At 38.1% G+C, this 17,093-nt stretch overlaps 2 protein-coding genes across 5 annotated transcripts; both read right to left on the bottom strand.

Annotated features, from left to right (window-relative positions):
• Positions 1-978: 978 nt before the first annotated feature.
• On the bottom strand, positions 979-5,725 carry LOC139138819 (uncharacterized). Of its 4 annotated transcripts, none has more exons than XM_070707358.1 (4): positions 5,493-5,725; positions 5,237-5,300; positions 3,834-3,943; positions 979-2,828 (listed from the first exon to the last, which is right to left on the bottom strand). In XM_070707358.1, exons 3-4 carry the CDS (start codon positions 3,851-3,853, stop codon positions 1,577-1,579), a joined length of 1,272 nt encoding a protein of 423 aa, XP_070563459.1. In that variant the 5' UTR covers positions 3,854-3,943; positions 5,237-5,300; positions 5,493-5,725; the 3' UTR covers positions 979-1,576. The 4 variants fall into 4 exon arrangements, with proteins under 4 accessions (XP_070563459.1, XP_070563460.1, XP_070563462.1 ...); XM_070707359.1 differs by having other exon boundaries at positions 5,506-5,725; XM_070707361.1 differs by having other exon boundaries at positions 5,690-5,725.
• A 1,392-nt stretch (positions 5,726-7,117) lies between these two features.
• Positions 7,118-10,309, bottom strand: LOC139138816 (uncharacterized). The gene is made up of 2 exons (XM_070707355.1): positions 10,123-10,309; positions 7,118-8,900 (listed from the first exon to the last, which is right to left on the bottom strand). Exons 1-2 carry the CDS (start codon positions 10,245-10,247, stop codon positions 7,610-7,612), a joined length of 1,416 nt encoding a protein of 471 aa, XP_070563456.1. The 5' UTR covers positions 10,248-10,309; the 3' UTR covers positions 7,118-7,609.
• Positions 10,310-17,093: the final 6,784 nt, after the last annotated feature.

The following is a 17,093-nucleotide window of genomic DNA, read 5'->3' as shown; positions in this document are numbered from 1 at the left end:
TTATGACCAAATATGCCATATTTGGTGCACCCATGTTCAAGCTACAGCATGAACACTACTTGTCTTTATACAATAGCACTTGATGTAGGTAAATAATAGTATCTACATCGTTTTTTATTTCATACTAGCAATCTCGCTCTTGAAATGATCGATTCCTCTATTTCATGTTAACATTGTTAGAAAGCCGACAAACGTAAGACCATACATCGATTACACTTGCATTTTGCACCATATTAACAAATCCTGTATGTAAAACGGTTCAGTCCCAATATGGGATAAAATCATAACGATGATATCTCTAGAATATGATCCTTCCTAATTGATATGATAGAATATGACCCTGACTAATTGATTATCCAGGGTTAACGCTATGTATAGCAGGATTTGCCGAGAATACTGCAGAACTCTTTAGAAAGAGTTGAATCACTTCTTTGTTTTATGGCAAGAGCCACATTCCTTTGATAATTGTAACCGCATAGTTTGTGTCCGTGTATTATTGCGTTTATTTTTGTCTCTTATCCCCTTTTTGGAAATTTGCAGTTGCTGCAACGATTTTGCACAATGGTTGCGACAGCATCTTTGATTAATCAGTCTTTCAATTGGCCGAACAAGTGAGCAGACTTTCATTTTCTCTCTCTTCTTTTCTGAATTCACATACTTGTCATTGAACATGCGCATGGAAATTATGTTAGTAAGAAACTTGAACAGAGCCCGACAAATCTGTTGAATATCTCTGTTTTCGTGCCTCAGAGGAAATGCTTCGTCTACTCAAGTCGCACTCAGACTTTATCAGAGCAAAGAAATACATCGCTTTAATGGGCGAAAGACAGCCTCGGGGACAATTCTATCCATCAGCTGAGCCCTCAACCAATGGAAGTCATGCGTCGACGAAAAGTGACTAGTCTCCAGCGAAATGCATGTCAAATGATGCATTTAATAACACACTTTCAAATTTACGCTGCCTTTTTTTGGAAAATCTTTTTTGTTGCCCCTGGCATATGCACATGTTTAATTATCATAAGTGGTGTACAGACTAAAACTAAACTGTGAAAAATTTAAAATTCTGAAAAAATAGCGACGTACTGATTTATAAGTTAACGTTCTGGAATTGTTGTCTAGAGGTACACCTTTGAGCCTCAAAAAATTTAATCTGTACCCGCAATACGGTTCAACAGTCTTGAGTCTGTATCCTGGTTTCATATCACCGTAAGATCTTTATCAAAATAAACTGTATTCACTTGAGGAAAATACTTAATCATTTACTCGAATTATCTAACAAGTTACTGTTTTAAATGATCATATTTTCAAAGCAGTACTTGGCGTGAAGCACTTCGAACAATAACTATATAATGAAGTGTTTGCTTCGTTGAGATATGATAATTAGCAGTGATCCCCGCAGAGAATTTTGGGGATTTACCTTATATTTCATTTACCTGTGACGCTCATTCCATACAATATTATCGACTATTTTAAAGCAACCCATTTTTTCGTCTCATCGTCATATACATACTGCTTACTTTTAATTTCTGAACTCAGCCTCAAGGAGATTAGAATTTCTAATTACTTTTCTAGACTCCTAATCTCCCTTATGTCCGAGTAACACCGACTTAAACTTTTCGACTGACTTCTTAATAGCCTCGCTTTCATTCAAGATCTTTTTGATGGCCTTGGCTCTCTTGAAGGCGACGCTGTAGTTACAAAGAACTTTCTTGATTGCTTCTTCCCACTGATGGATATCATTCTGGTTTGCCGATGGATTACAGCCGACGTCAACCACTATACTTTCAGCATGTATTGAAAGGTCGCTTTCTGTTTCGATAAACTCAGCGAGGCCTGAATTTGTCGTGACAAGGGTCGGTATGCCAGTTGCCATAGCTTCTAGTCCAACCAGTCCGAATGGTTCACTTCGAGAAGCCATGATGCAAAGGTGACTCTGTTGGAAATCGATGCGAATGTCGTCCTGTGTTCCATATGGATACATAACAACCTGAAGATATGGGGATTTGTTATGTCGTTTGAAGAACGCTCTGCTCTCGTCACTTTCATCCTGTGGAATTCCACGGATAACTAAAATTGGCGGTCGTTGGAACATACCGTGGAAGGATTCTGCCACCCTACCCATCGCTTGTGCCACTAAGTCGTAGCCTTTCAACTTCTCAACGCCCTTTACTCTGCCGACCGCAATCACGCGAAAGACACATCTTTTCAAGTCTTGTACTTCTTTCATCTTTATATCGAAAAATTTCTGATCTGGTCGCGGTATGAACTCGATGTGTTCATGGCAGGGGTTGTCGAGCGCACGATATTTATTGCTGTAATGACCTTTCATTCGTGGACCAACCGAGCAAATGACATCTACTTCTGCTGCTGCATGTAAGAGATCTGATTCTTTCCGTTGGACGCTTTGAGGAGTGCCCGTGTCTTTGTACATTTCAGTGTCTTCTGGAATAACGTGGTTGAAAAGACATGATGTGGCGTTCTTGAAGACATCGTGTTTAATAGCTACAGCTGCATTATGTGTGATGGGTGCATGGCCGATGATGAAATCCAGATGCGGAATCTTTGTCTTCAGGTGAGGGAAATACGACTTGTGGAGTATCAACCAATTCAGGTGCGGTTTTTCATCGGGATAGTAAGGTCCAACTTCCGGTGTTAAAATTTCTTTTATCCCCAGCTCCTCTGCATCCTTGCGATCTTTCTCGTTCTTTTCCAAAGCTGTGACGTAAACGTCGAGACCTGCTGTCACTCCAATGCTTGCTATCTGGCGATGGACGGTGGATATTCCGCCTTTTTCAGTGCCCCATTCATCATTAACGATCAGAACAGATCTGCGTACAAAAAACCCCGTGTATTTCAAAAAGCATGAACAATAGTTGTACCTTGAATAATTGGATTTTGTAAGTCTCAAACTCCCCATTTAAATTCCCATATCGCAATGCGTTGTTTTAAATTTCGTTACTTTACGTATAGGCAACTGTACTGTATCACAATCAATAACTCAAAAATTGAGGAAAGGAATGTGGTACAACTATCAAAATATACTATTTACTTTAAATCTTTCTATATACCGAGCTATTAGTTCGTTTATACTGTTCGACTAGTGTTGCGCATAGCGTCTAAAAGTTACTGTCGTATCAGTTTATGTAGGTAATTAGCCAACTGCAGCTTCGCATCATTAAAAAGGTAGTGATGAAGACCATGGTTTCATATACATCATTGCCTTTGGTCGTTATGTGCTTAGATTCTATAATATATTTCATCGTAAATTTCAATGATCAAATAGAATGCTTCAAAACAATGTTCCTCCATCTTTGACATAGTAGCTTTGAATGCACATATGGCAGCCATTTGGTCGTAACCCATGTCAAAAGTTATGTAACGATACCAAATAACTTTTAATATCAACACGCAAACGTTGCAATAAAATACTAAAACTTTACAATCACAGTTTAAAACACAATATACACCGCCTGTCAATAAGCAAGAACACTCAGTAGAGATGCAGAAAGATAGAAAGGATTAATAAATGTTATCTCTGTGGCACAAAAGGGATGGAAATCGCTCAAAAAATTAGCGCCAAAGATTTTCATTTCACCGAGAATAATGATATAATTAAAGTTTCCATAAATACTTGTTACAAATATGATAATTTTGGAGATCATTTATCAGCTTTCCTCTATAAACTCTTGAACTTAACATATGAAAATAAGTACGATATGTTACTTGGCATACTAATTTTTAAGGGGCAGAAGTAAGTTCTACCAGAATAGCGAATTTGCCTGCAAACTTGTTCCTATAGCAATCTGATTTACAGTATCTCTGATTTGTCTCACCTCTTTCCACCCGTGGCCATGTGTCTTCTTTCAAACTGCTACCATGTACAAAACCTGGTGTTTTTAATTTGTATCCGTAAAAGTGTTCCCGTTGAACTCTTTGAATGACACTGAGTAGAAAATGAACAGAGAATAAAGGAAGTTGTTTTATGATCACATTTAATACAAATTTGCTGCAAAATAAAAAAAAAGTCTTTCAAGAAACGGTACAGTTTGTTGGTAACTAGGTCGAGATTTATTTCCTTGGCGTTGAAAACTACCTCATACACGGAGTACCACAAAAAGTGAATCTGCCCTGTTTTATTGGTCCGCAGACTTTTTAAATCTAAACGTTGATTCTTTGCCACTTCATTCCAACTAAGTGTAAATTAGCCAAACGATGCAAAATCCTTTTTATATTATCGAAAAAAAACGAAAACCAACGACCCTCTGAACGTCGTTGCTTCTGTTCAACAAAATATTTAAGGGTTCTCAAAATTCGAAAAGCGACTAATAATCCTTTACGTGGGACTCTCTACAATAAACTTGTAGAGTAAGAGTGAAAATTTGTTCTCTACTTCACGCACGGGCTCTCCGATGCATGTCCTCTGGTGGTCGAGTCGAAACAATAACGAAACAGTATGCAGGGACGATCAAACACCGCATTCATGAAATACTTGGAAACAACATATCTGCTACAACAAGTTATCTTTCGGAACATTTGATGTGTCAAAAAAGTTGAATCATGTTCAAATGATGTAAGCAATTACTGTACAACATAATCTATGAGATCGGGCTTTGGCAAAACCAGTAAAATGACTGCGGCTAACTCTTCACTGGCAAAGGATGTTTTCCGCCATCACCAATATCACTTTATGACCTGTGCATCATCTGCTCTGCTCTTCACAGGTACATGTATGTGTAATAACGCCTTAGTATAGCAACATAGAGGCAAATGGATTACAGTGACATATCAATATAGTTAATCGATCGTGTTTATGAAGCTGTCTCCCTTTCACGACATTAATCATTAAAAAATTTGTAAGCAAAGTGTTTTGCAATCATTGAAAAACAATAAGACAATATATGCTGCTATAGACTTACACCAAGTGTCAGACAAAAGTGGAATACCACAGTATTTGGGAATATGCAAAGGACCATAACACACCATATTGTTCTCGGGTGTACTTCGGTATTTTTATTAACAGGATTTGTTATCAGTAACGTACGTGTTAGTCAATTCTGTTAATGATTGATTCTACTTCGTCACCGAAACTTAGTATGTGTGACGCATGCATAAGATATGCCGTCTCAAATACGTGTACAATAACAAAGGTAAGTTAAAGCACTACAAACGACAGAAACCAGAACTTTTGTTAAAGGGTATCCACAACATTTAATACCAGTGAACAATGCACATTTACCTGAGTTTCGTTGTCACAGCAGCTTAACCGGGTCATAAATTTTCATTTCTTCATTTCCCTCTGCCTGTACTAGGAATAATGGAGAGTGTTTCTGAGAGAAATGTGAAAATACAACTCTTCAAAAGAAGAGTGAACTCTATTACCCAATTACCCAATATCTAGACATTACAATCATTGTAGAGTATCCATTTCCCATACGATAGTGATTCTGAGAGATTTCAGTCAATTCTCGATGGGATTCGAACTCACAACTTACGGTACCCAGTTACCTAGTGGAGACATCAAAGTCAAAACCGCTCGGCTAAATTCCCACACTTTGGAGAGTGGTCAGAGAAAATCATCTAAATGAAAACGATTTGGTTTTTCTCAGAGGCACTCTAATAACCAATCCTGCAGCATTGAGACTCATATCACTTTCCTCATACTTGTTCAGTGTGGGCCGAACACAAGTACCTTCCGATCTCAGCTTAGGCAGTGTCTGTTAATACTGAAACAAGGTGTCTTGATTTCTTACATATAGTTTCGACCATGTAAGGAAAGAATATGACCATATTTGACAGCCTGTGGAAACAACGGGCCAATTGTATTCATAACATGCTATTTTCTTGACCTATCAGATAGTAGAATGAAGAAAATGACTTCAGCGCTATTTTTATTTTCAAATTATACCTGCTATCATGATCCTATGCCCACGTTCAGCATGTACCAAATTTATAGGGTACACAAGAACTGAACTCTTTTGAACACAAGTACGCCCACAAAACCTATAAATAGTGGTATAGGCCACTTTGTACTTTGTTCTGTGTACAGAACGGCAATGATGCTTACAAAAGTCTACAAATGGTTGACGTGCACCACTGCGGAACTGGTCCCGATTGTCTAAATGAAAACGATTTGGTTTTTCTCAGAGGCACTCTAATAACCAATCCTGCAGCATTGAGACTCATATCACTTTCCTCATACTTGTTCAGTGTGGGCCGAACGTTCTTCAGTCTACCCATGAATGATCGAAAATGCAATGCAACCAGAATATCTACACTGTGAAGTCATAGGTGATTGAAAACTTAATTGTGTTCTGTCACGGTCCTTCCACAAACCCTGGTCCTGTGTATTTTCCTTGTCGATACAGTAGGACTGTTACAGTCGGGTTTTGAAAATCTCTTTCAATACGATTCGATCATTTCATTACAATCAAACTGAAAATGGGCACTCAGATTTCGCAGGTATACAACAAAGAATCATTAAATAGTCGGGGTTTGGAACAAATCCTTGGCACAAATACTTGCATATAATTGCATTAATTAGCATAAATTAGCGACGATTTTCGATTTATCAGTCACATCCGCGTACAAGACACCGATCATCTATATCCTCGCACAGTCGGTTGTGAAAAGTGCGGGGGGGGGGGTCTTAGAATGGAACGAATAGAGTAATTTTCAGTAACTTTAGTTTTGTTTGAATGACAGAATCCACCTTCATGCTCTGATGATGGTGTTACTCTCGAGGTGACAAGTCTGTGGAATCGTTTTTTGTTTGCTACTGAAAGAGGCATTTCACGGAAAGAGCATATGGATAAAGTGCCATACGAATTGACATTTGTTGATGCGGTAAACTGGTCTGTATGGTATTTTATCTTTTGACAACTAAACATTACTTTGTCTTGTACTTTTTATTCTAACGTTAAGGTAGAACGCGCCTCGGGGACAGATATTCGGACCCTAAATTTTTTACAATTCTTTTCTGATATACCACTTGTGGGGGTTCATTTTAAAGCTCTTGGTGTAAGAAAACTTTTTATCGGCTTAATTTTTCAAAATTGTTTTCTATCACGATTCAGTTTTGACTCTCTCATCGCGATATGAAGCAAGCATACGGCAAACATAAAGACAAATCGCACACTGTTTATTGTGTTAAGAACGATTACATTTCGGAAAAAGTAAAAGGTTCAAAAATGATTCGAAGATCTTTCAAAATGTTCATTATATATGTCATTGCAAGGTTTTATAAGTTTTCTTAGGCAATGAATGAGTAAACTGTTTCTGTCTTGGAACAAATATACCGCCTGTAACGTTAGTAAAGTAGATACAACAAAATGCTTTAGTAAAGTGTATAGTCCTCAAGAATTGTCTGTGATTTTTACAATGATGAATAAAGGGAAAGTCTGACCGACCACACCCCTTGATTATCCCGGTGAGCAGGTGTCGTAATATATGACATCGAATCTGAACGAGAAATCACTGAAATTAATTAGGCAAACTATTCCTTTTGAATAAATTATTTCAGGTTTGGACGATAATAGGCAACCGAATTATTCCTAAGTTACAAATTATTGTTGTAATGTATTGTAAATTCTACCTCGACTCTAGGGAATTATTACAACTCGTCACGTTCAGAGTTTGTCAACTCCACATTCCTATTCTTTCTTTCTCGCAAAATCACCTTGAAATTTTCGACTGACTTATTGATAGCCTTGCTTTCTCGTAAGATCGTTTTGATGGTCTGAGCCCTGTCGAAGGCGACTTTGTAGTTATTAAGAATATATCTGATTGCTTCTTCCCAAGCTTTAACATCTCTTTCGTCTGGTGTTGAGTTGTAGCCGACATCAACTATCAAGCTATGCGCATACATCCTGAGGTCTTCGTCTGTTCTGATTAATTCTGCCAAACCTGAGTTGGATGTCACAAGGGTTGGTATACCAGTTGCCATGGCTTCTAGTCCGACCATTCCAAATGGTTCACTTCGAGAAGCCATGATGCAAAGGTGACTCTGTTGGAAATCGATGCGAATGTCGTCCTGTGTTCCATATGGATACATAATCACTTGAAGATATGGAGATTTGTTGTGTCGATTGAAGAATTCTCTGCTCTCGTCACTTTCATCCAGCGGAATCCCACGAATTATCAACTTTGGAGGCCGTTGGAACATGCCATGAAAGGATTCTGCCACCCTTCCCATCGCTTGTGCCACCAAGTCGTAACCTTTCAACTTTTCGACACCCTTTACTCTGCCGACCGCAATTACCCGAAAAATACTCCCTTTGAAGTCTTTTGGTGCTTCTTTCATCTGTATATCGAAGAATTTCTGGTCCGGTTGAGGTATCAACTCGATGTGTGTTGGCCCAGGGTGTGGAAGGGCTCGATATTTGTTGGTGAAATGGCTCTTCATGCGTGGTCCAATGGAACAGATGATGTCAAACTTTGATGCCATCTCAAACAGATCAGACTCCTTTTGCTCAACCCGTTGAGGAGTTCCAGTCTCCTTGTATGTTTCTGTATCTTCTGGAATGATGTGGTTAAAGAAGACAGATTCTGCTTCAGGGAAGACATCCTCTCGCATGCTTAAAGCTGCATAATGTGTTATCGGGGCGTGTCCTATTATGAAAGACAACTCTGGAATCTCCTGTCTTAGATAACTGAAGAAATGCCGATGAAGTTTCAGCCAATCCAAATCAGGTGTCTTATCACGAATATACCGACCGACTTCTGGTGTCAAGATCTTTGTGATCCCAGCTTCCTTGGCGTTTTTGTGGTCAGCCTCATCTGCTTGCAAGGCTGTGACGTACACGTCAAAACCTGCTTGCACTAAAATGCTTGCTATCTGGCGATTTACAGTAGATATTCCACCCTTTGCAGTCCCCCATTCATCGTTCACGATGAGAACTGTCCTATAATTGAAAAATATTGATTATTAAACAAATTTTGTTTTATAACCATCAGGGTATGTTTGTTTCAATCTTATTGGCTCAACTTAGTCATGTTTGTATGACAGTGTGTTCAAATTACCTTAAGATATGTACGCTTTATATATAGCAAATAATCATAATTATCTCACTAGGGCCAATATCAATGAATTTAAACTATTATCACGTTTTAGTGGAGGTCAGTGTCCATTTAAAGGGTCGGATCTTAACTACTTTGACACATTATGGCGTGTTTTACCCCACATTAATCTCAATATATTAATTTACGATGCGACTTCTAGGTATTATTCTATTCTTGATTTCTGTGATGTAAAAGAAATGTTTATGACTTGGATCAATCCAACATCGGGATTAAGAGAAAACTTCATTCCTATTAAAGCATTGTGAAGTTCCTCATCAGAGATAAACCTTATCCTACTTTCCAGTTATGTAAATATCTCTGTGGTGGAATCGGGTAGTTTAATTTGCCGTGCCAGAGAACTGACAAAAACAAAATAACATACCTGAGTTCACTTTTCTGACTACTTAACTTAAGTACAATTTAAGTTATTAAATAAGTGTTAACTTTATTTTGGATGTACCAGTAGCATTCTTTACCATCATAATTTATGCCTTAAATTTTAAATTATAAAGAGCGGTGGAAAATAAAGCCAGAGATAAAAAACATGCATATGAGACCGCTTTAATGCTATCATAGGAGCCTTTAGATAAATCGACCATGCTCGTTACAACAAACCATTATCATGTAATAGTAATCTAAAATACAGCTCTTTAAAATTCTGTAAGATACACATGTCTTGGACAATTCTCCACACAAACATAGATATCAAACTCTAATTATAGTGCTGGCAGCCTAAAATTGTTGATGGAGCAACAGGTTTCCGAAACGACCGAGATGCAGCATATTTTCAATTGTTGTACAGCGAGACAGCTACCTTCTATTTTGAGGTTTCGTATACTGATTTTGAATTGAGAAATTGGTTAAAGGAAATCTATGTGATGGGCATGAACTAAACTTGTTGAACGGAATTGCAAACCAACTGTGCATAATATCTGTGAACCGCATATTTTTTACAAGGCTTAAAACAAAATCCTTTTAGTCAGTCCCGAACAATGATTCAGTACGCGTAGGCGGAGTATTCTAAAGGCAAACTCACGGGACCTCTCAAACATGAGTTATATTTACCTTTGCACTTGTTTCTCGTTTGAGCGATCCTGTTGGAGATGCGAAGAACTGCTTGTTGAAGACACAAGGCATCTTTCACTGAATACCAGAATCACAAATATCGAAGCAAGCCTCAGGGAAAGCATATCCGCTGGTGCGCTGACCCTAAAATGCGTCAACAAAGAAGTTTACATGCAGACAGATTACTCACTAGTTTCGATCACCTGATATTTCAGTCTCACGGTATTTCGTAGAAGTGTGCCCTTTTATAGAAACTGTATAGCCAATATGGTACAAGTGATACTATGATGACCTTTCGTATCAGCATATGACCGTACCTTAGCATTTTTGAGTTGCTACCAAAACTCAAAAGACAGTTTCTTTAGGAGACCGAGATAAAAAAGGGTCACAATTCAGTTTCGATGTCAAAGATTTTACTGTATTCTTTATAATTATTCCTTGTTGCTCCATGCCTCTTTAACCATTCGCTTATAATCGTTGTATACAGATATTTCAACGATGGATTTCCTGGATGATGTGGCCAAAACGTTTCATTGTTGTTAGCAATTGACTATGAGGATATTTAAAAACTATTGACATTGCAAACACGTTGCCAACCATTTTGACATCTGGAGACGACGATAGCTTATATAATATATCTGTTGTCGTTTATTATTAATGCTTGTTCCCATTTGAAAATGAAACTGGCTTTCTTTGCTGTAAATATCTCGGTTCATTATCACACATAAACGAATACTGATAGAAAACATAACTATGTAACAGCAGTGGTTCTAATCTTAAGCTATCAATATCCTCGAATCCACTTATTGAAAAGGCTTTAGCTAAAGTTTTAAACAATAGAGCCATTTTGCTCATTACTGAGTATTTTCTACATCATTTTATTGCACAGCACGGAAAAGAGTCTTTAAAAGCAGACCATTTCGAGATAAGATGTTATGGTGGTCAATGGTATTCATACTGTTTAAAGAAGGCCTTTTCTCAACATTTCTGTTATAGACTAGACGTGAATAGCAACAGGGCCATTTTTATGTTGTCTGCACCCTGTACTGTGCTGCCAAACACCTCATATTTGTCATAAACAATTACATTAACGAAACTGTGGATCACAGTGGATCACAAGCACGGCCTAAAATATCTATAATAATGTTAACCCTTCTGTAGTATGCTTTATACTTTCGTACAAACAGAGATGATGTTTACAAGAGGTTATGAACAGAACTGACTTAGTTTCGACCACCAAAAAAGGTGGGGAAATTCCGTTCCATTTCGTAGAACTCAGTCCATATACGGAATCGTCATGAGGTCAGAACTGCCTTTTGTGTCATTGAATGGCCGAACGGTCGCACCTTTGACCCTCAGTGTAAGCAAGCAAGCAGTCGTGTGTTTTTATTGGTGAAATGAACTTCACAATAAGGCAGTTTTATTTTTATTTATTAATCTTTAATTCAGACATAAAAAAACGTCCATATAAAAACATAAAAAAAAATGACAAGACAACAACAAAAAAACCACTTAATATAAAATATTAATCCAATGGGCTTGTAGTCCATAAAACCGCCTGTCACATGCAACAAGGCTGTTAATCAAAACATTAGTACTATTTTGCAAACGGACTCTAAAATTATGAGCAGCCCGTCTTCGTAAAACAGACAAGCAATTCATTGAATTATCAGCAAAAAACTTTTGAAGCACTAGCGTATCTTGAAAAACCAAAAAGTCTCCGTAGAGCATTATTATGACAGACAGTAATACTTCGTATAACACCAACATTAAAATCGCACCACAGATGATTACCATAAATGTTATTACAGAATGCATTAAAAAGACGAGATTCACCTCAACAGAGCAATGGTAAAATTTTCTAAGAATCATATTAGCTCTGCCACACAGTGCTCTACGTTGCCTTAAGATATCAGTGTCATCACGAAGGTCACGTGTGAAGACATGGCCCAAATAAGTAAACCAAGAGACAAATTCAATTGAAACGTTACACAACTCAATTGATGGAATTACAGAAAGATTGTTTGACGATTAAAATGAATACATTTTGATTGCGAGAGTTATACCTCATATCATGGTCAGAAGCGTAATTTCACAAATTTGAATAAGTCTACGAAGTCCTTTAACTGACGGGGCAGCAACACACATGTCATCAGCGTAAGAAAGATTATTCAGCATAACTCCTCCAACTTCGCAACCCACTCCAGCATTAGAAAGTTTTACATTTAAAGCATCAACATAAACATTAAAAAGAAATGGTGAAAGTATTCCACCTTGGCGAACTCCATTACCTACATTAAACGATTGTGACAGTGAATTTGACCAACGAATACAAAATTTTTGACAAGAGAACCAATTTGTTAAAAGGCGGATGATATACGTGTGGATAGACCTGTCAATCAATTTCTGAGAAGGGTCCAATGATTGACTCGATCGAACGCCTTTTCTGCATCGAGAAAGCAAAACAAACACAGAGCTACCATTCTGTCTGTAATATCTGATAGTTTCTTTCAATAGAAAGAAACTATCAGATTCATAGTTTTGGCAGCGGATTGTAAAATATTGCTATCCTACTGTGTGCGTTTAGCCCTCTTATTACGTACACACATGAATATCAGACTTAAATCTACAATATCAGTAAACATTATTGTGATAACTCCTGCAGGAATGGGTAGCGGCTTTTTAATTCTGTACCTTGTACTGAACGACAAGGATATTTACTGACGTTTGCACTTGTTCAGAATGTTAGAACTCTGTCTTGCATGTAAACAACGAGAATGAGCATGCTAACCTGACTTTGGCAGTAGAAGCACGCTATTTTCTAGATATACTTCTAGGAGCTTTCACGTTTTTTATTGTTATCGCCCGAATAAGCTTCTTGACCTACACGAAATGTTCTAATAAAAGAGACATAACGCTCACTAGCAGCTCCACTGCCATTTTCTCTTATGTCAAAGCTTTAGAAATTAGGTTATAGGCCGGGACCTGGTGATAAATCATACATCGGTCAAATATTCTGACATACGAGAGGTTACTTTGTAAATGAAGCCGAAAGCAATTATGCAACATTCATGAAATCACTAGGATTGGATGGTTACAAACGATTATTTCCACATTTAAAATCCTTGTCATGCTATCGAAATATTATTTGAACATCATCAGTAGATAAACCATTCATAGCAACGTAGATTTATTGGCGTGTGAATAGAATACTGAGTTGTTCAGAAAGCCAAAACTGCCAACCATGTAAACTCTGACCCTTTCACCTTCCGACATAATCAAAACTTTAAATTTATGGTGTGGCGCGGGGATTTTCAACCAACTGTCAACTGGTAGGCTTCGTACCGATAAACTTTACATCACGAATACATGGCTCTAACGTAATCACTAAATGAACATACAAGAAAGAGGCTTTGCACTATTCCTAGCGTCCTTAGAGTAAAATACTTTTCAAATTGAAATGTGCATTTAGGCTAAGGGGTGTCGGAACTGTGAAGGCAGTGACAAATCTTACTGATACAATTGTTAAAATACCTTTCCATATCAGATGAATCGATTAAAAATTCTAGACGATCGGCAAATATTAAATATGGAAAAGGTCCGGATAATATGCGATCAGATTTAGTGGTTCTTGCAGCCACTCTATATTGAAATGTTAAAGTCAATGAACACTGAAATAATTCGGCCACATTCAATCGCTATTAATTCCTGCACATTCTGAGGTCCCGTTGCAGTCTTCAAAGGACAAAGTCGGCCATTTTCCGCAATTTTTCGATGACTAAAATCCCAAGTCAAATCAATAGGCGGACCCATATGGTGCCCATAGATGGCTTCAGGGGTATTAAAACCAACCCCTTGCTCTATATGGCAATGTTCGATGTTTGTCTGGGCGTCCGCGCTATTTGAACCAGCCGTCATGTTTGAACCCCAGCACATAACAAATATTACTACGCATAATGTGTCGTAGAGTGCGTGGGCGGCCTGTGACCTGCATACTAAGGCCGAACAAACAAAATTGTGTTGTTTCGATAACCCGACCTATCCTATTTTTTACCTGCCGGCCCTAAACTTTTTTGGGCTACGTAAATACGGAAGTAAAAAAAAAGAAAGAAAAAACCCGTAAAATCACGCTTTCGTTACTTGGCATTTGATTTTTACTTGAACGAGGATGTCTGTTATGTTTTTCCCTTTTATATGTATGATACATATTTCTGGAAATGTTGTGGCCAGTGTTTGACCGCCCTGAACCCCTGAAAAATGCATATTTAAGAAAAAAATATTTTGGAAAAAAACATTCCTGCCGACGTACCTACCCTATTTTTGAAAACAATGTTTTCGGAACAACACAATTTATTGTTTTTGGCCTAACTTGAGAACGAGGAGCACACGCATAAACAAATGCACTTGTTACAAACTACTGTAAAATGGTGAATTAAAAGCCAATTTATGTTTGATTTAACTATCGAATGACACGGAGTTCGAAACGGAGATAAAACCATAGGCCCGATGAATATATGATAAACTTCAAGATTGCTATCATGGTGTGAGATAGTGAAACAGGTACAGAGTAATACATTTTCTTTGCGTTTGATCGTGAGCTAATCTTGATTTTACCTAAATCTTCATTGACTTTAAAGATTTTTTGGACATTTTCTTACCATTCCGTTGTTGTTTTCAAACATGACATGATCAGTTGTTGAACGTCGAAAACATCGCACTCAGAAGTAGTGCGACTGAACGGTGTGGCGTCGGTGACGTCATCGTGATACCTCGCCGGGTGATGTCAATCGATACCGCTTATGATTGTTGTTATTAAACAGGGGATTTCTTTGTGCATTGTGTAATTATTTGTATCAGTTGAATGGCATTTCGAACCAAAAGCGAGTACATCGCAACGACAGTCACTTGTTCCGGCAGCGGTCTCCCTTGTCTTCCCGTCACTCGTATGGCACTCTTTCCTGACTGACAGTGGTTTATCAAGTCAAATATACCAATAAACAAACGCGGAAATTGGCCGTGATAAGTGATTGCCGTGTAAACCGTATAATTCATGTCACGAACGCGAAGATATCGTTCATCTGTAATATTTAGCTTTCGTAGTTTTGAAAACACAATACTGTACATTCCCGAGACATGCACCCTACTGGCACTGCAGAACATTTTTGTGTTGACGAAACAGGGTTGAAACATGACCCTGTAGTGAAACACATTTCTCGGATGCTAAGTTCTTTATCTCACCGTTGTTTCATTTCGAACCAAGCAAGACTCCTGTGTCTTGAAGAAGTACGTTTTAATAATGAAACAAGTGCTGTTTGAAACTTTGCATAATAGGATTCAATTCAGCTAATAAGAAAAGAAACATTAAGTTTATTGTATGACCAAATTTCCATGTTTGGTGTACCCAAGCTAAGTGTATACTTACAAGGCATACATCTTTACTTCATGCTAGCAATTATGCCGGGTCCCTTAACATATTTCATTCCTTTAGTTCATCGTATTTAAAAAGAAACGATAAAGGTCTGCCACAAATACAAAATGCAAATAATACATTGACAAGACTTTGATATTTGATGGCACATTTAAGCACTTCGCTAGAAGATAAACAAAATGCAATTTCGTTACGTGGCGTAATCACAAAGTAACGTTGATAGTTCTTTCCTACTCTGACTAACAGATTGATATAGGGTTAATGATATGTACATTGTATATCAGGATGTCCCTATACTTCTGTAGACTTCTTTAGAAATAGTTATACAAGTGTCACTTCTTGTTTTTATAGAAAGAAATTCAAACACATTCCGGTGATTGCGGCTACATAGTTTGTACTCTGACTTTTTTCCTGTTGATTTGTTTATCTCTTCGTTTGGGCATATGCTAATTTATCATGGCTGTGACGGCGATTCCGTGTCATGGGCGTGTATTTCGAAAGTTTTACCCATAAGGTACCTGCAGGACAGAGATGCAAAGGTTAAGATACAGATTCGTGCTTTGGAATCAGTAAGGTTAATTATCAATATGATTCTAGGGGTTGAGACGTGAACATGCCGGAATGAAAAATCTTTTGTCAATCAAAAAAACAATTAGGATTTCTGAGATGAATGTAACCTTTGAGCATATACTTAAATTACATTGCGTCGTCGTTGGCCGTATAACTTTGGGTTCAGTTAAACACTTTCAATAATTGTTCTATCCAAATGTAAAACTGATGCAGTCAGATAGATATTAGGCAATCGCATATCGCAATTTTGAGTTTTGACACTCCTAAGCCTGTTTGCACGTTCAAATTAACAGCGAGTGAAAGGTCGCTGTAGAAATATCAATGGCCTCGCTTTCAAGCAAATCCTTTTTGATTTTCTGTGCTCTCTTGAAGGCGACGCTGTAGTTACAACGAACTTTTTTGATTGCCTCTTCCCACTGATGAATATCTCTCTGTTTTGCCGAAGGATTACAGCCGACGTCAACCACAACACTTTCAGCATATATCGAAAGCTTTTCGTCTCCGTTGATAAACTCAGCGAGGCCTGAATTTGTCGTCACAAGGGTGGGTATGCCTGTCGCCATGGCTTCTAGTCCGATCATTCCGAATGGTTCACTCCGAGAAGCCATGATGCAAAGGTCACTCTGTTGGAAATCAATGCGAATGTCGTCCTGGGTTCCATATGGATACATAACAACCTCGAGGTATGGAGATTTGTTGTGTCGCGCGAAAAACTGTTTGGTTTCTTCACTTTCATCGCGCGGAACTCCACGGATGACGAACTTTGGCGGTCGTTGGAACATACCGTGGAAGGATTCTGCCACCTTACTCATTGCTTGTGCCACCAAGTCGTAGCCTTTCAACTTCTCAACACCCTTAACTCTGCCGACAGTTATCCTCGAAAGACACATCCCTTGAAGTCTTTTGGGCTTCTTTCATCTTTATGTCGAAAATTTCTGATCCGGTCGTGGTATGAACTCGATGTGACGGAAGT

This window comes from Ptychodera flava, chromosome 8, assembly GCF_041260155.1.
Source record: "Ptychodera flava strain L36383 chromosome 8, AS_Pfla_20210202, whole genome shotgun sequence".
Classification (NCBI taxonomy): domain Eukaryota; kingdom Metazoa; phylum Hemichordata; class Enteropneusta; family Ptychoderidae; genus Ptychodera; species Ptychodera flava.
The sequence above is the reverse complement of the archived record's forward strand: the minus strand, read 5'-3'. Positions and strand labels throughout refer to the sequence as shown.